Source organism: Mastacembelus armatus, unplaced genomic scaffold (genome assembly GCF_900324485.2).
Source record: "Mastacembelus armatus unplaced genomic scaffold, fMasArm1.2, whole genome shotgun sequence".
In the NCBI taxonomy this organism is placed as follows: Eukaryota; Metazoa; Chordata; class Actinopteri; order Synbranchiformes; family Mastacembelidae; genus Mastacembelus; species Mastacembelus armatus.
Window position 1 is genome coordinate 1,246,865 of NW_022872938.1, and position 25,175 is coordinate 1,272,039.

At 40.4% G+C, this 25,175-nt stretch overlaps 1 protein-coding gene across 1 annotated transcript in view; it reads right to left on the bottom strand.

The window, feature by feature from the left end:
• The window catches only part of LOC113129670 (cyclic nucleotide-gated cation channel beta-3-like), a 38,052-nt gene extending 16,553 nt beyond the window's left edge, over window positions 1-21,499 (bottom strand). The window contains exons 1-15 of the mRNA XM_033325116.1: window positions 21,407-21,499; window positions 19,043-19,175; window positions 13,057-13,105; window positions 11,978-12,135; window positions 11,597-11,896; window positions 11,311-11,519; window positions 11,114-11,164; window positions 7,503-7,589; window positions 7,336-7,400; window positions 5,915-6,037; window positions 4,757-4,898; window positions 4,312-4,471; window positions 2,940-3,037; window positions 1,871-1,954; window positions 1,662-1,780 (exon numbers count right to left, since the gene is read on the bottom strand). Coding sequence (XP_033181007.1) covers window positions 1,662-1,780; window positions 1,871-1,954; window positions 2,940-3,037; window positions 4,312-4,471; window positions 4,757-4,898; window positions 5,915-6,037; window positions 7,336-7,400; window positions 7,503-7,589; window positions 11,114-11,164; window positions 11,311-11,519; window positions 11,597-11,896; window positions 11,978-12,135; window positions 13,057-13,105; window positions 19,043-19,175; window positions 21,407-21,499 — 1,871 coding nt within the window. The remainder of the gene's footprint in view (window positions 1-1,661; window positions 1,781-1,870; window positions 1,955-2,939; window positions 3,038-4,311; window positions 4,472-4,756; window positions 4,899-5,914; window positions 6,038-7,335; window positions 7,401-7,502; window positions 7,590-11,113; window positions 11,165-11,310; window positions 11,520-11,596; window positions 11,897-11,977; window positions 12,136-13,056; window positions 13,106-19,042; window positions 19,176-21,406) is intronic.
• Window positions 21,500-25,175: the final 3,676 nt, after the last annotated feature.

The window sequence follows — 25,175 nt, forward strand, 5'->3', positions numbered from 1 at the left end:
AAAGCATGTAAAATCACCTCTGTATCCTTAAATTATAAAATTGAGCGTATTTTGGAGATATTTCTGAGATGATAAAAACATGTCTGAACAAGCTTTGTGACATGGTGCTCAAAGTTTAGTTTAGTATCAAACCAAACACCAAGGCTTTTTTCAGCTGATGCAGAGATATGTAGAAGAGGCTCTTTACAGGGCAGAATATGTTTGGTTATATGTTGTGAGCCAGTAACAACTATTTCTGTTTTATTAGAATTCAGCTGCAAGTAGTTTTGAGCTATCCAGTTTTTTATCTCAGTGAGACACTCATATAGTCATTATTACTGTTATTATTACTATGAACAATACTGTATTACACTGTTATCACTGCCAACAGTAATGTCTCACATTGAACTGCTGACATAGAAAAAGCATGTTATTGTTTATGTTGTTTATGCATCACTGCAGTTGTTATTGTTTTCTATTGTCTGTCTTTCTCTCTCTCCCTGTGCCTTCTGTTTGTACCACCAGATCACTGCCAACAGATATAAGTTACAGCTTGTTGGATAACTATTTTAGCTGAATTGTGAACTGAGTGTAGTCATGAAAACTGCTGCTGTTTTTATATGAAGTACGTTATATCGGACACATAATTCCATGATGAACCTTCCACACGAACAAAAGTTAGTTATGGAGTTCCACAAGGCTCTGTGCTAGGACCGATTCTGTTCACCCTGTACATGCTTCCTTTAGGATATGTCATTAGGAAGCACTCTATACCACTGCTATGCAGATGACACTCAGTTATATCTATCTATTAAACCAGTTAACCAGACTTCAAGCTTATCTAACTGACATAAAGGCCTGGATGACCAGTAACTTTTTACTTTTAAACTCAGAGAAAACAGAAGTCATTCTATTTGGGCCAAAAAATCTCTTAAAACCTTCCTCTTTGACAAAGCATATAGTTAGGGCTGGCTTCAGGCAACCCTGAACCATCCCTTAGTTATGCTGCTATAGGCCTAGACTGCCCAAGGACCATCGGTGCACTGAGCTCCCTCCCCCCCCCTCTCTTCCTCTCCTCCCACCTCATGTATATTCCACCATTGAATGTCACTAACCTTGTGCTCTCTCTCTCCCCTAGTTTGTGTTCTCTCCCTCTCTCTGTTCTCTCTGTACCTTCTGCAGGTGTCCCTGGTCCTGGAGCTGTATATCGCTGATGTGCAGTTACTGGTCCCACCAACCTGCAGTGTCTATTTGTTGTTTATTGTTGCTGTTCTTTTCTCTCTGCTCTATCCACTCACCCCAACCGGTCGAGGCAGATGGCCGCCCAAACTGAGCCCAGTTCTGCTGGAGGTTTTTTCTTCGATAAAGGGAATTTTTCCTCTCCACTGTCGCCAAATGCTTGGTCATTTGCTTGGGAATTATTAGGTTTTTAGTTTTAGTTTTTGTAAAGTGCCTTGAGATGATTTGTATTGTGATTTGGCACTATACAAATAAAATTGAATTGAATTGAACTGAATTAGAGTAAGAAGAACTGAGAGGCCTTCTCTGATACAGATCCTTTAATCAATACCTGGATCTCCCCAAGTACTGCTCCGTATGCTCTGCATAGAACCTGTCCAGCTTCCAGTCCTGGTATAGCAAAGTGTAGTGGGAACAAACCATTAGAAATGTTGTATATTTACCTGATTTCTCCAAACACACTGCCAGCCTTCAGTGTAACAAACACAATACTGTTGTCTGGTCCTCCCACCACCTGGACTGCTCCACTTTTGATGATGTACATTTCTTTACCGATGTCACCCTGCACACACACGACACACGACACAGATCTCAGCAATATTCCCAGCTAACAAAAGCTTGGTGTATCCTTCACACGCAGAAACATACTCACCTTCTTCACAACAAAGTCTCCAGGCAGATAAACAATTGACTTGAGCCTCAGTAGCATGTCTACCAACATCTGCTGGTCACAGCCCTGGAAGAGACCACATCAGATCAGTCTTTGATCCTGCATTCAAGCCAGTATGTGTAAGGTTTGGCCATTTTTACTTTAAAATTCTTTCATCACAAAATTGACATTTTAAGAGCTCACCAGCTCAATTTTGCTCAGTTTTAACCCTAATTTGTCATTTTTATTTGGTAATACTGCAAATACCATGTATGGCCCTAATGTTATAGTCCATCCATCCATCCATCGTCTATACCCGCTTATTCCTTTAACCACGGTCACAGGGATCTGCTGGAGCATATCCCAGCTCTCTTTGGGTGAAAAGCAGGGGTACACCCTGGACAGGTCACCAGTCCATCACAGGGCCACATAGAGATAAACAACCTCACACACTCGCACTCACTCCTATGGGCAATTTAGAGTCACCAATCAACTTGACATACATGTTTTTGGACTGTGGGAGGAAACCAGAGTACCTGGAGAAAACCCACGCAAGCACAGGGAGAACATGCAAACTCCACACAGAAAGGTTCCTGATGGGTTTCAAACCAGGAACCTTCTTGCTGTGAGGCAACAGTGCTGCCCCTAATTTTATAGTTCACAATTTAAATGAAATTAACGGTGTCCCCTTTCTTCTGTGAATTTATCCATTTTTGGAATAATATTTATAGATGGGGGCAGCACTGTGGCTTAGTGGTTACAGTCCAAAAACATGTATGTCAGGTTGATTGGTGACTCTAAATTGCCCATAGGAGTGAGTGTGAGTGTGTGAGGTTGTTTGTCTCTGTGTGGCCCTGTGATGGACTGGTGAGCTGTCCAGGGTGTACTGGGATGTGTACAGAGCTGCTGGGATAGGCTCCAGCAGATCCCTGTGACCCTGGTTAGGAATAAGTGGGTATAAATAATAGATGGATGGATGGATTTTTGTTACAGCTTGCTGTTTAGTTTTTTGGTCAACAGTCCTGAGGTTCTCTTTGGTCCCAACAAGAGGACAAAGTAAATTCTGATTCACCTGAAACAGAGCAATCTTCTGAAAAGTGGCCAGGTTAATGTCCACAGCAATGGCTGTTCTCATCACCAGAGGCATCTTGTCCAGAAGTTCTGACTCATCTGCAGAGGACAGAGTGAATACATCTCACTTCTTTTCACTGCATCCTCGTTTCCCTCCGACCTTTCTTTGTCTTAGTTCTCCCAAGGAGGCAGAGGAAGAAGAGAGGAAATAAAAATCTGTGTTCAGAGAACCAACATTGTTTCCTCTGAACACAGATCTGAAGCAAGATCTGAAGCAAGGTGTGTTTCAGATAATGGCATGCCAAACCATACAGTTAACTGACACACACAAATGTTGTTAGTCAGTGAAAACGACAATAGAAAAAGAAATGAGGTCTGTCTATTGCTGAAAAATGTCACATCCCATCTAAACCTCCTGTCTGGGACTCTATTTTTGCCCACTTAGCTTTATTTTGCTCTTGTCCTACCTGTACATGCACTAAACCATTTTCTACTGCTCTTTGCTGCTTTGGTTCATTGTCACTGTTGCTCTTTGTCCCATTGTATGAACTCCTCTGTCACCCTGGTATTGCAGAGGGCCCTAAAAGCCAAGTACCCCGAAGACCCTGTGTGGGACACTTGTCTCTTGTCTACCTTGCCTCCCTGAAACTCCCCATTCCGGTGTTTTCCACTAACCTGCCTCTCTGCTCTTTCCAACAACAAACCATGACAGTTTATGGTTCCTTTACATGTCAGACATACATATCTACTATGTCTAACTACACACTGAATCAAAACAGGAATAACATTTATGAGTTAGTTCAGTCATTTGTCCACTTAGGTATGAAATGAAGGTGATGTTCATCCAGCCAGATGAGTTCAGACAGCTGCAGCATTTTATCAACAACAGATGTTAATGGTTGTAAGTGGTAGAGGACTGATATTGTGTAATGATTCCAACTGATACAGGCAACAACCAGGAAATATTAGACATATTTACGATGACATGAAGAGCAGCTAGAACCCTGAGGCTGTGAACAGATTTGGCAGATAAGTGAGACCAGGGGACCAGAGTCTCTTGGCTTGTCGCTGAGTCTGTATTGCACCAGGGTGCCTGCACACGGGCAACACTGTCTGGTTGTTCTAGCTGATATTGTGTTTGATAATTCAGGCAGTGCTAAGAATATTTTAAACTGTGTTGGGGAAACTATTTACCCAAATGTTTAGACAAATGTTAATTATGTAAAAGCATCACAGCAAGAAATATTTATACCGGATTTTAAGCCTTATAGTGCCGTGTATTTGAGACATGACTGAAACTGTTTCATTAATGGTGAAAACATCTGCTGACTTGGAAACAATACTGTTTGGTGTTCTGTGTTTTTAATATTTACCCAGCATGCCCTGAGCAGCCCAGGTGTAGTTGTACCAAGTGCGGACCCTGTTCTGGACCAGCCTGGGGATGGTATAGGTGTGCATGTAGGCAACACAGCCATCCATGGATGCCCGAAAATATGTCTCACCTGCAGTTGCTGCTCCAATAACATCTCTCATCTGAAAGAAAGATGGAAATGAAGTTACAACATGATTATAAACAGATCAAGAACACTTGGGTAAGGCCACAGATTTGAAAACTAAAAGAACCAAATATACGATCCGCAGACAATTGTTGCATGAAAGATTTGCACTGGTGCCCCTGTACTCACGGGGTCTTCATGATTTGCATTTGCATATGGACAGTCCATGATGTCTCTATTTCTGGTGTACGTCTCCACAACCCACTGCGAAGAAATACTAGCAAAAATGACCAGAAAAGAATATTTTCAAAAAGTGTCCTACCTGTCCAATCAAGCTGGAGAACACAAAGACCCCAATGAAAAAGTTAGTCATCTGAAATGTAATCTCAAAGGTAGTTATAGGCTCTGGAAGACCCCCAATGTTGATCAGACTGCGAACAGCAAAGTAATAACAACGTAGGTACCTGTGGATGTACAAGAGTAAAACAGACATGGCTTCATTATTAACATACAGCAAGCATCTTCATTTCATTTTGATACAGACAGCGCAACACCTTAGTAGTTCAACTTGTAATGAGCAACATTATCACTGTCAGGAGGCATTTCAGATCTATAAAAAGCAGTGAATGGCATTGTGAGATTGTTAGCAGACGATATTGGACATGTCCTGGACCCTGCCTTGTTATTTTGGGAACACCATATAAAGCAGAGATCTCCAACTACACTATGAGTTAAATAATTCCTACCTCCCAGATAAAATAAAAAAAACTTTATAAATGCCAGAAGGGAAATTCAGGTAATACATAATTAGATAATAATAATCAATAAGAATAATATAATGATCAATAATGGGTAACCAAAACAAAAAACTTAAACTCAAATGAAATGGAGCATCAAACCCACAGTATATAGCTCCTAAATAACCATCACACTGTACATACTGTATTCTCTGGTAACAGGCAAATATGGTTTTAGAGATCTGGGGCAGCACGGTGGATTAGTGGTTAGCACTGTTGCCTCACAGCAAGAGGTGTGAAACTCATCAGGGACCTTTCTGTGTGGAATTTGCATGTTCTCCTTGTGTGTGAGGTTGTTTGTCTCTATGTGGCCCTGTGATGGACTGGTGACCTGTCCAGGGTTTACCCCTGCCTTTCACCCAAAGAGAGCTAGGGTAGGCTCCAGGAGATCCCTGTGACCCTGGTTAGGAATAAGTGGGTATAGATAATGGATGGATGATTTTGGAGAGCTCTGATTCTTGTAAGACTACAGTCCTGAACTTTGTTTGGGGATTAATAAAGTTGATCTCATCTCATCATCTCTGTCAAAAGACAGTAACTGTGGTTCACAATGTAGTAAATAGGAGGAGAAACTATGTTTAGCACCATGGGCAGAGGTTAAAAAAAGGATTAGCATCAAGCAGCTCAGGCACAAATGTCAGTGTGGTTCTTAATTACACACAACAACAAGAGAAACTACATACGCCGTGCCCTTCCCATCATACACCCATGTGGTTGTTGCAAGGCCCTGGTATACTGAGGCTACATAGAATGCACAGGCATTAAGATGGAGCATGAAGAGGAGGTATCCAGTGGTGCGAGCCACCCTACGATATAAAGACACAGAAACAGACAGGATTAGACGTTAATGAGGAGATTTGTGCTGGACTCTATGAATATATGGGAGCGAATATGGTGGCTCAGTTATGCTGTGGGAAAATGCAGCCTTACAGACAAAGTTGTTCTGAGCGATCACCTTTATCCTATCCTATGATGTGCTCTGTGAACACAAGGGCTCACTCCTACCAGGATAGAAATGAATGCTTATAAAATGTATGTGAGTGTGAGTTTTGAGTTTATTCACATTTGAGACATGACGAAATTATAAGTAAGTGAAAGTGAAAGTGACTTAACTGGCCAAGTATGGTGACCCATACTCAGAATTTGTGCTCTGCTTTTTAACCCAATCTCAAGTGCACACACACAGCAAGTGAACACACACACACACACACACACACACACACCGTGCACACACAGTGGGGCTCCCCAGGGCAGTGGGCAGCCAATGCTGCGGCACCCAGGGAGCAGTTTGGGGTCTGGTGTCTTGCTCAAGGGTCTCACCTCAGTCATGGTATTGAAGCTGGACAGAGCACTGGCTGTTCGCAACGTGCCACCGACAATTTCCCTGAGACTGAGACCTGAGACTCGAACCTCCAATTTTCAGGTTATAAGTCCGACTCCCTATCCATTTGGCCACCCTATACTATAACTATACGATTAAAGGGTCTTAATAATTATGTTAAGGTGATATTTCAGTTTTTCCTTTTTAAAAGAGAAATGTCCTTATGCATCTGTGCTCTTTACCCTAGGATTATTTTTGGGTGGTAATGTTTTTCACTTTCGTTTTAATTCAGCACATTTACTATTTACTAATAGTTTTGATTTGTTGTGTGGGTCTAAAGGGCCTTGGTGTGCAGTGCTGCTCTAGTTGTTCCCCATTGTGTACCTTAGTATCATTGGTGTCAGAAAGCTACTGTATATTTTTATTAAAGTGTAAATTTATAAATTGTCTGATTTTATTAGTGTTTCTCTTTTTATTATATTATTTTTTTAATCTCATTTTTAGGATCCATGGGAATTTAGCTGCTTTTAAATAGTTGAATCTAAATGAAAGCTAAATCCTGGGCCTTTGCCACATGAAGCTCTTAAAAATCCCAAAGTGTGCAAATAGCTTGTTGAGCAACATAAGAAACCATCAGTTTTTGTTTTGGATCAAAGCTAATAATAGCTATTATACAATATAGCTAATGTGTTATGTATTACACACAGGTCTGTGGAGGGGAAAATGTGGCATTACAAACAATCCACTTACATGTTAAATGTTAATTGTTTTCTATTGATTTACCTCCAGATATAAGCCTTAGCTAGGATACTCTCAAGGCGATCACTGAACTCAAAGAAGGACTCAATCTAGAAGACACAAAAAAACATCAGAATTCACAAAGAGAGAAACACAAAAAATGTTTTCCTACTTTCTAATACTAGTAAAAAAGTAATGATCTGCTTGTCTACCCTGATAAAGCGATTGAGTCGGTACATTGAGGAGAATTCAAAGTGCAGGCAGAGAAGATCGAAGGGGAGGATGCTGAATATGTCTGTCTGCACACAGAGAAAATCTTATTAGGTTTCTGAACAGTTCAGTGTACCTGAGAGATCACAGTAAATGGTTTGTTCAACTCTGAGGCCTTCTCTCCATGTCTGACGATGAACTGTACACATACATATACAGTGTACAGTGGTGGAAGAACAAATCTTGACAAGGTACAGCAGTATTATAAGGAAACCTAATACTCAACATAGGACTGTGACAGTACTTTACTGACATATTGTTACAGTATTAACTGATTGCACACATTAATGTCAGAGTGGTAGCACATATATTTTGTCAAAATAAAGGGCACCACACACCAAAGCAACATTTGCTCTTCAGATTGAAGCATCATAGCCACCACTCAGGTGGCATGTTAATCAGGTTTTACCAGAATCCCACTGACCATTTGCTTTTAGCCATTGTAGATTAGAGCCCTGTGCCAGGCTGTTTTCTTAAACCTGCTGTGCATTTACATTTTTCTGTAGTTTCTAGCTTAACGTGAGCAGGAAGTGCTTTCTGGAAGAATGAGAGCTTGCTTTGACCTCAGGGCAGAGGTGCCAGATTTATGTTGTAAACTAATTCTTTTGCACATTTATCGCAAACACACTCACACTCACTCCTATGTTGAACTTTTTCCCATTTTTTTCAGTGACGATTGAGAATTGTTTCCAGATGACTTGCCTTGCTTTGCGTTTGTCAAGTAAACAGCTGCTTTAATTTGTTCTGACCTCCATATATTGAGTCAATTTCTATTGCATAGCAAAACCCACCATTCCCCGCATGTCTCCTGCAAAATTTTCTGAACGCCCACTCCCGCCTGCAGCAAAGGTAAAACCACCCGCGCGACCCCAACCCAATGCAGCCCTCTATTATAGATGTCAAAAACATACATATATATGATGTTATTGACTAAAATTAGCACATATAAAGTATGGACACGCCCATTAAGATTATCATTGTAATCATCATTAACTGACATCACTGACCTTTTGACCCCACACACCAAACACACATACACACACACACACACACACACACACACACCTTCTTGTTCCCAGCCTGGTAATGCCATTTGGGCAGCATTTTTAAATTTGATCAATATGACACCATTTCCTGTTTCTGGCCAACATATACTGTTATTTCATATTTGTACATGGTTACATTTCAAACAAACACCCAGCAGCCCTGGGAAAGTGATTTGCTATCATAGATTGTTGAAAGACAGTTGTGTTGATCTATGCACTAACATCTCATTTTTATACTGTATATATTAATAGTTAAAGGTTATCACATCTTGTATGTATGTAAGAACCTGCTGAAAGTGAGGCAGAAATGCAGGCCTCAATACAATTCAATTCAATTCAATTCAATTTTATTTGTATAGCGCCAAGTCACAATACAAATCATCTCAAAGCACTTTACAAAAACAAAAAACCCAACAACTCCCTTTTGAGCAGCACTTGGCAACAGTGGAGAGGAAAAACTCCCTTTAACAGAAGAAAAAACCTCCAGCAGAACCAGGCTCAGTTTGGACGGCCATCTGCCTCGACCGGTTGGGGTGGGTGGATAGAGGAGAGAGAAAAGAACAGGGGGAGGAGAGGAAGAGAGGGGAAGGGAGGGGAGGGGTAGGGGATCTCAGTGCACCGATGGTCCTGCCTATAGCAGCATAACTAAGGGATGGTTCAGGGTTGCCTGAAGCCAGCCCTAACTATATACTTTGTCAAAGAGGAAGGTTTTAAGTCTAACCTTAAAAGTACAGAGAGTGTCTGCCTCCTGAACCCAGGCTGGGAGCTGGTTCCACAGGAGAGGAGCTTGATAGCTAAAGGCTCTGCCTCCCATTCTGCTTTTGGGAACTCAAGTATGAAGGAGCTTGATCATGAAGGGATTTGTATGTGAGGAGAATGATTTTAAATTCTATTCTGTATTTTACAGGGAGCCAATGAAGAGAAGCTAATATAGGAGAAATATGATCTCTCTTGCTAGTTCCTGTCAGGGCTCTGGCTGCAGCATTCTGGATTAACTGGAGGCTTTTTATGGAGATACTGGGACATCCAGATAGTAATGAGTTACAGTAATCAAGCTTTGAGGTAACAAATGCATGGACTAGTTTTTCTGCATCATTTTGAGACCGGATGTTCCTAATTTTGGCAATGTTGCACAGCTGAAAGAAGGCAGTTCTAGAGATTTGTTGTATGTGTGAGTTAAAGGACCTGTCCTGGTCAAAAATAACTCCAAGGTTTTTCACAGTAGTGCTGGAGGCCAGAATTGGTCCTAGCACAGAGTGCGTGTGAAAGGTTCATCATGGACATGAACGAACTGGCATCTGTCCGATAAATAGGATTGGAACCATTTTAATGCTGTTCCTCTGATACCAGTCACATGCTTCAGTCTCTATAATAAGATGTTGTGGTCAATAGTGTCGAATGCTGCACTAAGGTCTAGGACATAGGTTACTAACAGGAGGACCGCGGTCCGGGTGCAGACCCAGAAGCCGCCCCAAACGGACCCGGCCCTACAGCCAAAACAGAAGATTGTGATTTAAAACCTAACGGGGCACTTCTATTTCCACCGGTGCACCTTTTTTAGACTTTACGGTAGTGGAAACGCACAGACCAATTGCATGCGAGTTGAGCCATCCCACGTGATACCACTCATCCAATCAAGTCTGTGCATCCCAGGCGGTAAACTTTACGACTCTACAGTGTAAACAGCGCTAGAGGTAAGTTACACATGAAAAGACAGTACAAAGAAAAAAGAAAGATAGCGATACACGTAGAAAAAAAGGGAGAGAAACTGTATAGTGAGACGGAGAAATAGAGAGAACTTAGTTAATGAGAGAACATTATACATATATGTTCAGTTGTATGTTACATGACAATAAATATTGTCAGAAAGTTTTTGAATTGTACTGAATTCATTTAATTTGACAGTCAGGTATTCATTACATGCAGATGTTGATAAAACTACTAGGCTACTTAAATACATATCACACTAACTAGTTAGACATTATGATCTTCCGGACCTTTGCTTCAAGAAATTTTCTCTAACTGGACCTCTTTAAATTTTAGTTGAATACCCCTGGTCTAGGAGGACCAGTATAGAAACAAGTCCATTATCTGAGGCTAAGAGAAGATCATTAGTGACTTTTAACAGTGCTGTTTCTGTACTATGATGTGCTCAAAATCCTGATTGAAAATCTTCAAATAGTTCATTCCTGTGTAAGTAGTCTGATAGCTGCTTAGCAGCAGCTTTTTCTAGGATTTTAGAAATAAATGGTAGGTTGGATATTGGTCTATAATTAGCCAAGACTCCTGGATCAAGACTAGGCTTTTTGAGTAAGGATTTGATTACTGCAGTCTTAATTTGTTTTTAAAGTGTCTCATTTATTTTAATTTTGTACCTACAGATGTATCACATGTTTATATTTGGGATCTGACAATAAACTTTCTTTGGAGTAAAGTACCTCAGTACTGAAAGTGTAGTAATTCAACACAGTTTCTGCGTCCTACTGTATGTACATTTACATTCTCACCTTGAATCGTTGTGATTTTCGATAATGCATCTTTGTCATTGCTCGATCCTTCTGCAGGAGAGAGCAGATCTCTGTTAATTACACACAACACTACACTTCTGGTGATTTAGAAATATACACAGAACACCTAAAGGTGGTCATATCAAACTATTACAGCAACACATTAGACACAGACACCAGAATAAGTTGGGACTTACAATAATGTCCCCAGCTTTGACAAACTGAAGTCTTGGCTGCCAAACCATGATGTCAATAACATTCACCGTATCACTCAGAATGTCAAAGACTATCCAGTAGGGGTTGACAGCTTGATTGTGATAAGGAAACGCCAATCGGGCAGAGCAAAACCAAATGTTGTAGTTATATGCCAAGGCTACCACAGTCAACCAGGCAACATAGCGACGATCTGAAGACAGAAACCCACACAGATTAAAGTATTTTATGTGCTCTTTTGAATTCAGCTGTTACATCAACATCAACTACCTGTAAAAGGATCTATGGTTTTTCCCAGGATCGTGTCCATCTTGTCCTCGATTGGGCGGAAGAGGATGTCAAAGCAGGAGCAGCTGATGTCTGGGAGGGCTTTTGGTTTCTTCCTGGTCTCCTCCATTAGTTTCCTTTCCATTTCTTTCTTTTCAGCCTCCAGCCTTTTCTCCTCATCCTTCTTCTTCTTCTCCTCTGCCCTGGCAGCTGCCTCTTCTGCTTTCTTTTTATCTGCCTCTTCTTTAGCTATTCGCTCCTCCTCCTTCTTCCTGATGTAGTCCTCCTTCTTCAGAATAGGAGCTAATCAGGCAGGGAGTAAAGATGTGTTGAGGGCCTTTTGTGTTTTCTGACTATGCCTTTTTCGAATGTATAACTACTTACTGACAGGTGGGGTTATCTCTGGAGAAGTGGCATAGGGATCTATGGCTTTCTCTCTGAGCATCTCCGTTCGCTCTCTTAACCTCTTGATCAAACCTCTGAGTATGTCATCTGTGTAGTGTGAGTAGACAACAGATGGTGGCGGTGGAGCGGCTTCTTCACTGAAAAGGCAAAAAATACTGACTAAAGAATTAGACAAGAGAAGGTGTCTCTAATAGAGGGGAGCAGTGAAAGAGTAAACAATCTGCCAATTTCTCAGTCACCCTCTCAATGTTTCTTCATCATCCATCCTGAAGTCCACCATCAGAATTATGGAGCCCTCATAAGGTGCCATGTTCAACACCCCAGCCAGACTTAGGTTACTTAGTTACAGACTCTGAATCTAAGTTCCCTTTTTAAAAAGTAAATACGTTGTTAAAAAGTAAAACATTCCTCTGATATAAACTCTACCTTCCATGTGAATTACTGCCCAGATCATTCTCAGGTATACAATATACCACTAATCTCCTTCACAGAGGTAAGAGTCACATGGTGCAAGTTGAATCATGGTTACTGTTGCTGCAGCAAATGAACTGTATGTCCAAAATGTGCATGTACAAGGACAGCTGAGACAATGGAGGTGGTGCTATCCAGACCCTGAGAGTGAAGTGTGAGCTTTACGGTTCTGTAACATGTACATGGATTAACAAGATGTTTGAGTGGCACATGTGAGTCATCACTGTAACTGTTGAAGGATACCAAGTCAGTGAAAGAGTGAAGATGAGGAGTTCCTGATAGAGCTGAAGCTTCAGGTATTCTTAGTCAGCTCATGTATACAGTAGGTAAACAGGTATGGCCTATTTTTAATAAAATAGCAAATAAAAATGATTTTGCTTCATGGATATTTTACTTTGAACAGACAGAAAACATGTCCACAGAAGTGAATGAAATCCACCAGGACCTAAAGATGAGTGCAGTGGCATTTTCTCTAGGAAGAGCTGTGGGCTTGCTACTGTCTGTCACATGAAGACCTAACAACAGGGTTCATGGAGCCAGGAGGCAAACCAGGTTTATACTGAGACAAGTCCATGATGTGTTCTTACCCTTCAGCCTCCTCTTTTTTAACAGGAACAGCAGCAGTAGGAGTTGGTGCTGTAAGAAAATATTAGAATAGTTAGTTAGATTCTAACAAATGAACACATTTAAAACTGATGTTATTAAATCCAAAATGAGCAATTCTTGTGCAGTGGTTGTGCAGTTCCAACCAGAAAAAATGATGAAACCCATGTCTTAGGTATCAAAGAGGTTCCACGTTAAATGGACTGCACTTATATATGGCTTCTCCACTGACAAAGCCTCTCATTCATTTGTGTGTGTGACTGCCACACATGACCCATTTGGACCAAAACGGGATCAAACCACCAACCCTGGACCAACCAGCAGCTCAGCCTGTGACACCCTGAAGTGAAGAATTACACACTATTTACCTAGCAAAGAATAATACTGGTCCAATGTGTGCTGATGAGCTGTTTCTTAAGATCTCAATTAGCAGGTACTGAATTGTGTGCACAGTCTTAGAAGTCTTTAAGAAAAACTGGATGATTAAAAAGAAATGCAAACCCAGTGGAGGTGGCCACATGTGTTTCTGTTCATTATGCAGAAAAAACAGTGCAAACACAAGAGTCAGTCTGTACATGTGTAGCTCTTGTAGTCACAAATGGGAAACACAAATTCTTTTATTTCTCTATTGTCTCAATAGACAATAGAGATCTTATTGTCTCAAGATCAGCAGCTGTCTGTGCAGACTCTACCTACATATCAAACCTATGCAATACAGACACATAGTATGTGCTCAGTTGTATTTGTCATGTATTTGTATTCTTTCCTCTCTGTAATTTGTCACCTCTGTCCACAGTCTCTTTGCTGGTTACTTTCCTGATTTTGTGATTCTGCTTTCTCGAGTGTTCCTGTTTCTTGTCTTAGTGGATACATGTACCTGCATTTTGCCTGCCTTGACTTGATTTTAGTAGTGTATGTTTTTACCCTTCCTCCCTGCTGCTCTAAGACTGCACAACAAGCACTGCTCCCAGTAGATCCCCAGCTGATCTCATCACTGTCATCAATAAATTATAAATATACGTACAGTACATATTGTAAATATACAATTCATCAGTGTATTATTTTCAGATGGTTTATATTTTTTCATGTTTAATATATATATATAGCTTTCTGCATCACATGTAGGGTCTGTCAGGATCCGTGTTCTGAGTTCCTGTTCTGTGCTTTTATTTTGTAGGTTCCTTTAGGATTTGGTTTTGTTTTGTCTTTTTCCACTTTACGTTGACCCAATTAGTTGATTGTTTTCACCTGTGCCTCGTTTGTGTTCTTTCCTTTATATTCCTTTGTTTAATCTCAGTTCCTTGCTAGATCATCTGCTCAACATGCTCTTGTTTGCAATCCCTGCCAGACATTTGATTTGACTACCAACTGCCCAGAATTGCCTTGCCTTTTCCCTTTTTGGAATTTTGGACTGGTTTTTGTTCTCTCAAGTTTAAGTTAAGTTATCTGCCTCTGTTTTGTATGTGCTTAGTTGGTCCTCTTTGACAAAGCATATAGTTAGGGCTGGCTTCAAGCAACCCTGAACCATCCCTTAGTTATGCTGCTATAGGCCTAGACTGCCCAAGGACCATCGGTGCACTGAGCTCCCCTCTGCAGTGTCTATTTGTTGTTTATTGTTGCTGTTCTTTTCTCTCTGCTCTATCCACTCACCCCAACCGGTAGAGGCAGATGGCCCAAACTGAGCCCGGTTCTGCTGGAGGTTTTTTCTTCCGTTAAAGGGAGTTTTTCCTCTCCACTGTCGCCAAGTGCTTGCTCATAAGGGAATTGTTGGGTTTTTAGTTTTTGTAAAGTGCCTTGAGATGATTTGTATTGTGATTTGGCGCTATACAAATAAAATTGTATTGAATTGGAGCAGCAGCTCTCCGTGCCAGCTGGAGGAGACTAGGATCCATCCATTACATCTCTGCTCACTAGCCAACAAAGTGGATAAGGTGTTTGTTGTTAACCAGACTAACTCTGACTTCTCATGTTCTGCTGCTCTGTGTTTCACTCAGACCTGGCTCAGAGACTCCATCTCAAGACAGTAGTCTACAGCTGCTGGGCCCCCAGCTCTACAGAGTGGACCCTGAAACAGGGCTAACTGGGAAAATGAGAAGGGGAAATCTGCTTCTATATAAACCAAGGTTGGTGTAAAGATGTCTGTGTTGGGAAAAATCTGTAGCAGAGACATGGAAGCACTTTCCATAAGCTGTAAACCTTTTTATTCACTGCAGGAGTTTTCATCATTCATGGAGTTGCACCAACTGGCAGACCAGGTAACATAGATGGAACAAAAACACATGGACTCTCTGCTTATTGTTTTAGGAGATTTCAACAGTGTAAACCTCACCCATGAACTGCCCAAACACAGACAGCACATCACTTGTCCCACCAGGGACAACACCACACTGGACCACAGCTATACAAAAGTCATCTGTCTCATTTGAGATGGTGATGAGTCTGTGTACAGAAGGGAGGTTAAACTGCTGGTTCTGTGGTGTGGTTACAACAACCTGGAGATTAACACCCTCAAAACACTGGAGATGACAATGGCCTTCAGGAGGAGCCCCCCTGCCCTACCCCCTCTCACAATACTCAGCAGCACTGTATCAGTAGTGGAGACATTCAAGTTTGTAGGATCCAGAATCACCCACCCAGGCCCTGAAGCAGACACCAAACATCAGCTCAACCATCGAGAAGGCACAGCAGAAGATGCTCTTTCTGCGTCATCTCAGAAAGTCCAACCAAAGTCTCTTCTCTGCTCGTCCATCAGTTTGGTTTGGTTCAGCAGCCAAACATAACAGGAACAGACGCCAAAGGACAGGCTGCAGATTAGAATCACTGCCTGTGCACCTCACGGGTCAGAAGGAGAGCAGGGAAGATATCTACAGACCCCTCAGGTCCTGGTCACAAACAGTCTGAGCTCCTCTTCTCTGGATGGTGCTACAGAACTCTGTATGCCAAAACCACCAGGGTTAGGCCCCAAGATCTCTGTTTCCTATCCTTATTTTGGTTACTTCCTGTTTTCTGTTCTGTGTTAACCCCAGGTAGCTTTGTCTTGTTGTTCATTAGTTAGATTACTTTCACCTGTGACCTGAGTTCTATGTATATATGTCCCCTACCTTCCTTTGTGCCTTGTCGGAGCATTGAGGTAAAGTGCTGCTGGTGACAAGAGTATTTTGTCTGTTTGCCCGCTGAGTGGCAGAGGTTTTGTGCCTGAGCCCTGGAGAACCAGGTAATAAAATCCACTTGTGTGTCGTGCACTTGGGTTCTACCTCCTTCATCACACCACCGTATCCTACCAACAAGAGCCAAGGACAGTTTGTTTCCAATGTGCGAACAGTCTGATGAACATGTAATACTGTGAACAACCCCAGTGCCAAACCTGTCCAGGTGAATAACTGTAAATATACAACAGTCAGTCTGAGAAGCTCTTCTCCTCTCTGGACTTGACCTACTTCTGTTTGCATTCTCTTCTGTTTCCACCCACTTATATTTAATACATATTGTACATGTGTGAAGTGTGACAACCACACTGAGAGTCACTGTACCAGAGTCAGATTCTGTGTCCAACATACTTGGCAATAAACCTATAAATAAATAAAACCAAAAAATTTGATTCAGATTCTATTTTTCAGTGACAACAGATAACCTCCTGCTGATGGTGATAGTGATGTTGGAAAGACTCAGAGTTCTTGTTAATGTCTTACTATCATAAGACAGATGAGCTACAGCCAAATTTCATCAGAACAAGAGACTATTCCTGCTCATTCGTCTCACAGCAGCTGCACAGAGACCAGTTTGTCCTGCACTGAGGACGCCTCCGTTTGATAAGGTCAAACTTAAGTAGTGTAAGTATAAGACACATTCACAAATGCAGTTTAGGCATGTTTTAGGAAAGAGGGTTGGCTGATTGTCCACATGATGTCAAGCCCAAATGTCCAATTTATTGAAGTAACAAAGATCCACACACAATCCCAGTTAACAGCAAAGCCTGACCACAGGGCTTTGTCTTTACTGCAGTTTCTAAGTACACATTCATTATAGTTTGGGCTACAGTCTGGTCTGTGCATGGACGTGGTAGTGTAAGCTGAGTGCCACCTACAGACATGATAGTGTAACACATGCTGAGCTGCAGGACAAATGAACAGTCATGGTGACAGTGGAAACCTACAAAGTCTGTGACTGTTTCCCTAATAACTAACCCTGGATCACCAGTGATATCAAGTCAATCCTTAACCAGAAAAATTAGGCATTTAAAGATGGAGACAAAGGCTCAAACAACATGAACTGAAGAGGAGATTAAAGCAGGCTGATGAGAACTACAAAAACAAAATAGAGAAATCTACAGCACAACAACATTAGAGAGCTGTGGACGGGAATTAACTTCGCTGGCTGGCAAAAAAAAAAGACCAACCAGGCACCAGTAGGTGCAAAGACTGTGCTGTGGGAAGGCAGCAGGCCCTGATGAAGGTCATGGAGGGGAAACACACAATAGATCCCTTCAATTTGCTTATAGAGAACACATTGGTGTGGATGATCTCACCTGAAAGAACCTGCAAGTTATGTGATGATTATGTTCTTTGATTTTTCAAGTACATTCAGTAGCATCCAACCAATCCTCAGACACAAGCTCAAAGGGAAAGTGGGGGTGGGTGGGATGGGGTGGACCCCTCCTTTGCTTCCTGGATCACAGATCACCTGACAGAAAGGCCACAGTTGATCAGGCTGGGAAACTGTATCTCTGGTAGAGGCTGGAGCACAGGGGCTCCACAGGGGACTGTTCTGGTTCCATTCCTGTTCACCCTGTACACAGCAGACTTCATGTACCATTCTGAGTGTTGCCACATTCAGAAGTATTCTGATGATACTGTGATGGTTGGATGTATCAGGAATGGGCAAGAAGAGGAGAACAGAGATCTGATAAAATCCTTCAGGGAATCTGACAAGAACTGCCTTGTATTGAACCCCTCTGAAACCAAAGAGATGGTAGTGGATTTTCAAAGATCTAAACCTCCTCCTCATCCAGTCAGAGGTATGGACATTGAAGTGGTATGGACATTGAAGTTGGACTGGTCACTGAACACATATGTTCTATATAAAAAAGAGACGACTTTTCCTCCTATGGTGGCTTAGGTCCTTAGACGTCTGCAGGAAGATGCTGCACATGTTTTACCAGACTATAGCAGCCAGTGTGCTGTTTATGCTACAGTCTGCTGGGGAGGCAGCATAAAACAGAAGGATGTAAGACAGCTGGACAAACTGGTGCAAAAAGCTGGTTCAGTGACTGGAATGAGGCTGGAGGCTGTGGTGGAGATATGCTCACAGACAAAGATAGAGACCATCCTGGAATACACTGACCATCCCCTTCACAACATCCTGATGGAGCAGAGAAGCAGCTGCAGTGGACGACTCACCTCACTGAGCTGCAGGACTGAACCATACAGGAGATCCTTCTTCACCACTGCCATCAGGCTCTATAACACCTTAGACTGGTGAATGATGACTGACTGTCTGTGCCTTCAGCCAATACAGTGTACCCCCACAAAGTCACGGTTCAGAGTTCGTGGCCTCAGTCGTTCACAGATTTTTCTTTAGAACCTAACTAACAATTATTCGTGGAAACCCCCACAATTTCACGGAAACCATAAATATCCTCTGCAATTTTTTATGGCTTATTTCATGGCAATATATAATTTTTTACGCATTTAAACGCTAAATTATTAAGAACAATATAATTTACTAATTTAGGTCACTAATTCTTTTACTAATAATGTATTAAGCTGAGTTTGAAATGACAAATTGTTTTGGTAGCATATCTAGGGACATATTTAGGGTTTAAACTATAAAAATAGGCATTTCGAGGCATTTTTTATACCACATCCAAAATTCGTGGTTTTTCACAATTCGCAGGTGCTCTAGGAAGGTAACCCACATGAATTTCTGAGTTTTACTGTATTGACATGAAGCAAATCAAAAAAGAGACTTTACATTTTTCTGTCTTTTCCTCTTCATTTTTCTCATTTTTCTTTTCTTCCTCTTGTTCATCTTTCTTCTTATCTTCTCTCTTTTCATCCTGTTTATTTGGATCATCTTTTTCATCTTTTTCAGGGGCCCTTTGTTCCTGTAAACACACAAGACTGGTAACAGAATCTTAAATACTGGGAAACTTTGGGGGGTGGATGTTAAAACCCCAATAATGTGTCCTCCGATCTGCCCCTACAATGGAACAACCCCAATGATGTGCCCTCCAATCTGCCCCTATAATGGAACAACCCCAATGATGTGCCCTCCAATCTGCCCCTATAGTAGAACAACCCCAATGATGTGCCCTCCAATCTGCCCTTATAGTAGAACAACCCCAATGATGTACCCTCCGATCTACCCCTATAGTAGAACAACCCCAATAATGTACCCTGCAGAACAATAAGAACTACTGCAGTAGTGTTCTGTATGTAAGAAAACGTACTTTGAATATTAGAAGTAAAAATAGTCTGTGTTGACAATTATATATTATATTGTGAGATAATGCTAAGTCATCAAATTGATCAATTACACGTGAAGTTTAACCAGTAGTCTAAATTTCACAATGAATAAAAATAATTAGACATAATTAAAAAGGAATGTAGAAAATTCTCATGTTTCAAAAACTGCAAACTGAACTTTTAGTTATTGTTTACATTAAATGACTGACACATTTCTATGTTTTTATATAAAAAATGGTTGTTATAATAAAGAAGGACAGAAAAGGGCAGACTTTAACTGTACAGTCATAGTGCAGACCATGGACAGCGTAGAGCTGACACAGACTTCTATGGGAACACTAATCTTTAGAAAAGAAAATCCTTTTGAGCGCATTTAGTGATTTGCTGAGCTTTGTGTGGAGGATCCTCTGAATGCCTAATGTTAGTGCATCAGTAACACACAGCAACACTTTACAAAAATTCAGCTCTGCTTTGGTAAAGAAAAACAAATAGTAAAATACAGTTTCTACACTGCTTTGGCTGTGCAGCTTTTAAATAAAAATGGCTTGGTCTGATACTAATGCTGCAGTAGAGAGGCTGCAATATAACAATAACAACAACACAGCCGAGCTCTGTCTATCAAATATTTTGCCTTCCCTTACTTTGAAAGGGCAAAAAGAGTACAATCGTTTTTTTACCAACAACATGTTGGTGAACTACATGATCTACAGTTTAAAGTATCTAGTACTGCTTTTGTCATTTGAGAGAGAGGGGAAACCAAACTAACCCTGCCTCTAAAGTGGGCTAATAGTGCAAATTCAGCGAGTACAAATGTACCAGTAACTGAATTGCTCATGAGTGTATAAAAAGAGAGTATATATATATATATAATATATAAATAAATAATAAATGTATGTTTAAATGTATTTATAAATATAAATAGTAAAATAATAAGACATTATATCAGGGCAAAACTAAAATAATTAAAAATGATCTTGAGAACCAAATCTAATCTTACCCCTACAGTCCATTAGATTGTAGTGCTTTAAAAAGTACAATATTTTCCTTTCTAATGCAGTGTAAGTATAAGTGACATAAAATAGGCTACCTGAACTCTGCACTTAGTTACCAAAGTTAGTGACTGTGCACCACTGTACAAATTAGTCCATTAGTCCAAAATCCATATACTCCTGCAAAACATTCCAGGCCCAATGTAAAGTTTTTATTTGTTTACACCCAGCTATCTATGCAAATCATCCTCAATGTCCTCACTTCTTGCAAAAAACAAAACAGTAAGTCCACTGTGCTCACTGCTAAAGCTGCATCTGTCCCGAATCAGGACCACGCTGTCTTCATTGATCTGGACAGGTAGCTATAAATCCTGAATTTTATATTGCACTTGCAACAGAACACATGTTAAAGCAAACACAAAACAACAATTTCAACAAAACAGCAACAAATAATGTTATATTCATATTTTAGGGCTCCACAAGGTGTCAACCCCATTGTGATCATTTAATATGATACAATTTTTAAATACAGCAAAAATTAATGAACCCCAAACAGATTTACTGACAATTAATCAACAAAATGAATGTTGTCACATGTGAAATTACCTGAACAAAATATTCCTGTTCAAAAACATATCCTGAGGAATAATATGAAAAAATCACAACCTTTATATGATTAGAACATATGAGAGGGTACAGGACAGTTTTACCTAATGCTAAACAGGATATGCGCTGGGAAATATTCAGTCCATTTTAGACTGTAAATAAACATTTGAGTAATTGCCTTTGTCCTTGGTTTTAAAAAGTTAGGATTATTGGTTGCCATCTGACATACATGTTGGTTTCTATGTTTAAGATGCTGGAGAGAAACCAAGCCTTACCTGAGGTGGCAGAGCAGGGGAATGAGGAAGGGGAGCAGCCTGAGCAGAGTGAGGTTCAGGAACCCCCATCAGCCTTTTGAAGCTGCTGAACATGGCTGTGAGATACAGTAAACAGGCCTGCCTGTCCACTTGTCAAATCCACAGATACTCGTGTCACATCCAAACAATACACTGAGACAATTAAACTTCTGAGGTGAATTAATTCCTTCTAGACACTTCCCTTCGTCTTAAAATCAACAAGGCCAGGGAAGACATGAACTGCTGCACTGCAGGTTTTCAATCTGAGCAAAAAGGACATGGTGTGAAATAATCTTATGCTGGAGGAGGAGTTATTTCAGTCCCTTCTGGCTTCAGAGCTAACAAACCACTTTCTTAATCAGGCCTGTCTAGCTAATGGGATTATAGAGCAGCTCTTGGTCTCTCTGTAATACCTACTGTAGACACACAAGAAGCAAAGAAAACACACTGATAATTCACACAATGCCTACTTTATACAACAAAATACTGTACTCTTTACTGCACCACATTGATCTGACTTTAAAGTTTTGATCCTAAATATGAAATATGAATGTATCAAAGACACCAAGGATGTTTATATCATTTTTTCTTCTGCCCTCTTCAATTAATCATCTTCTGACCCGACAGATTTATCTGGTGACCCTTTGGAGGGCCGCAATCCCTAGGTAGGAGATCATTGAAGTAATCCTACAATAGGATGCAGTATATAAAGTAACTACTAGACTCAGACTGCGATCAGACTCAGATTGGTGTATTCGTCATGTGCAGGTTAACACAGTTAACAATGCAGTGAAATGTTTCTAGACAAGAAGGAACCAATCAACGCACTTATAGAACATCAGGAAACAAAACAGTCAATACAAAACCCAAGGAAAAGTCTCAAATATATAATAATCATATTTATGATATATTTTAGACTTTTGGTCTGAGAGCCAGCATGATATGTCATATAAATATATGGTAAAAAATCTAAACATCAATAGAAGTTTGTTCATATACATGAGCAAGGCCCAGAGTGTAAGGGCATTAAGTAAGGGCATTATCAAGGTATAAGGTATCAAGGTGTGTGTGTGTGTGAGTGAAGAGGTGTATGTACCTGAGTAAAGTGTGCATGAATACAGAGTTGTATTTGTTCAGTAGTACAGTGAGTAAAGTGGCTTTGAGCATCAACAGTAAAGTGAGACATCAGTATTAATCTAATCGTGGTATTATACATTACTTATACATTACACTGTTGTTACTTTTGGACTTCTATTTTAAATGCTGGACCTTTATTTGGGATGGAGTGTTTTCACTAGCAGATAGTTATTAACTTGGAAAACTGATTCAATTCTATTTCATTTGTAATTCTGATTTCATTCAGTTTATTTATACACCACCACATCAGAATTAAAAACAATCATCTCCAGGCACTTCACATTGAGAACATGAACTAATTCAAAGACTTGTGAGGCAGACAAACTCCCTTTAAGAGAGGAAACCTGCAGCAGAACTGTTGGGTGCTGTTTGACAAATCAATCCCAGCCAATTGTCTAGCAGCTCCTGTTTCCTGATAAGACTTGCCTAAACTCTACAATAAACACACCCATCAAGCATTATTCTGTTTGATTTACATGGTCTCACCGCTAGATGGCACATTGCTCTCAAAAACTCTTCTGGATTCACAGTGCAGCCATGGACAGTGTCTTTGTTTGGGATGTGCATTAACAAATATGCTTCCCAGGCTTCCAGTTAACTCAGTACTGGGTGAAATATTCAAAGTGACATCTAATGTCATATGAAACCTGACTTTTCCTCAAATGTTCAACCTAGAATTCTATGATTCACTCCAGACATAATTTTTTTCCATGTTAGTCACTGAATGAGGACTGGTCGTTTAAGTCACAAAACGCTCATGTTTTTCACATCCAGAACAGGTGCAGCCTTAGATAGACAGCAGAATGCTTCTGTCACAAACTGTGCACGCTCTTTAGAGATTTCAATTCAATCCATTTCTGGCAGATAAACACATCATCATTCAGAATGAGTTGGAAACTCAAATTCTGTTGGTTATTTTGGGACTGAAATTGTCTTTGTGTTAAAACCACTTTAGAACACCTTTTATAAAACGCACACACATTATTCATATTATTGCCAATAACCTCAAGGTATGCCAATCAGAGGGCACTGTGTAGTTTCCTCTGGGCCGCTCCTAAACAGGCTCCTTTTAAAGTGACATCACCTGAAGTTCCTAACCAGGGGTGAGGGAGTATCTTCAGTCCTGGTTCTCAGCCCAGTCAGCACTGTGGCAAAACCTTGCCATACAGCAGAGTAATATCATACTTTCACAATGCTAAAACATTGTACTAGTTTAAAAAGAATACTAGTTTAAAATACTAGTTTAATACTTACAGTCGTTTATGACTTTAAATTTCTAAAGTTGGCCAGTGCTACTATTAAATTATTATTAAATCATACTAGGTTTGGGCTCCAGTTATGTATAAGTGAATATTGTAAGTTCATTACAGATCCAGTTATCATAAGAATATTGAAAATTGAATATTACAGATACGTTCATTTATTCTTTCACTAGTTAACAGATGGACATAAACTTTAAAATCCATTCTGCCTATGACCTGGAGACTTCAAGGTGTTGAGTACCCCTTTATGGTGATTTTGTTTATCTTGAGAGCCCCTATCTATCCCTGCATTACTTCAGAACTACCCTCATAATGTCCATACATGTGTTACTTTGTAAATAAAAATGACAGACTAAACACATGAATAGTAAATTTAAGAGTCGTTGGAACCTTACTAAGAATTTGCTTGTCTCAAAGCCTGCTCCCTTCTTCCCCATCTCTGTTAGATGCCAGCTGCAACCACCATTTTAAAAATGTTTCAATCTCTCCATCAAATGAACTTGAGGTAGTTGGATTTTTCACACTGATTCTAAAAAAATGAGGAAAATGAGAGTGCATAAGCTGTTATATTTATTGATCACTAAACTGTATGTTGAGGGTGTTTCATTAGCAAGATGACACCACAGAATCTGTGAAATTGATGGATATCAACAGAGAGTTAAAGCCAGGCTGACAAAAAAGTCACAGCTCTGTTGAGCCCAGTGTTCCCTTAGCTCTCAGCAGTGATGACTTTTTGAGTTTCTTTACAAATAAAATCACAACTATTAGAGATAAAATTCAGCAGATGCTATCTATAGCAGCAATAAAATAATCTTCTACTACAGTGGCTTTAGAATCATCTGTAAGACCTCAGTTATGTTTAGACTGCTTCTCTCCCGTAGATCTCTCTGAATTTACATCAGTAGTTGCTTCATCTAAATCATCAATGTGTCTCTTAGACTCCATCCCGACTAGACTGCTTAAAGACACCCTTCCATTAATTAACTCATCTTTATTAGACTTGGAGTAAATTTATCTCTAGTATCAGGCTACGTACCACAGGCCTTTAAGACTGCAGTAATCAAACCCTTACTCAAAAAGCCTAGTCTTGATCCAGGAGTCTTGGCTAATTATAGACCAGTATCCAACCTACCATTTATTTCTAAAATACTTGAAAAAGCTGTTGCTAAGCAGCTATCAGACCACTTGTTTGTGTAGATTCTCAGTCATCCAGGTGAAGTTATCTACGGTTGAGTCATGACAAGTTTGTGGGTCGAAACGTTTCACTACTCATCCAAGTAACTTCATCAGTCTAAGAAAAAGCTGCTATGGAACCTCCAATTTATCTTCCAAGTTGGTTTCACTCCACCCCT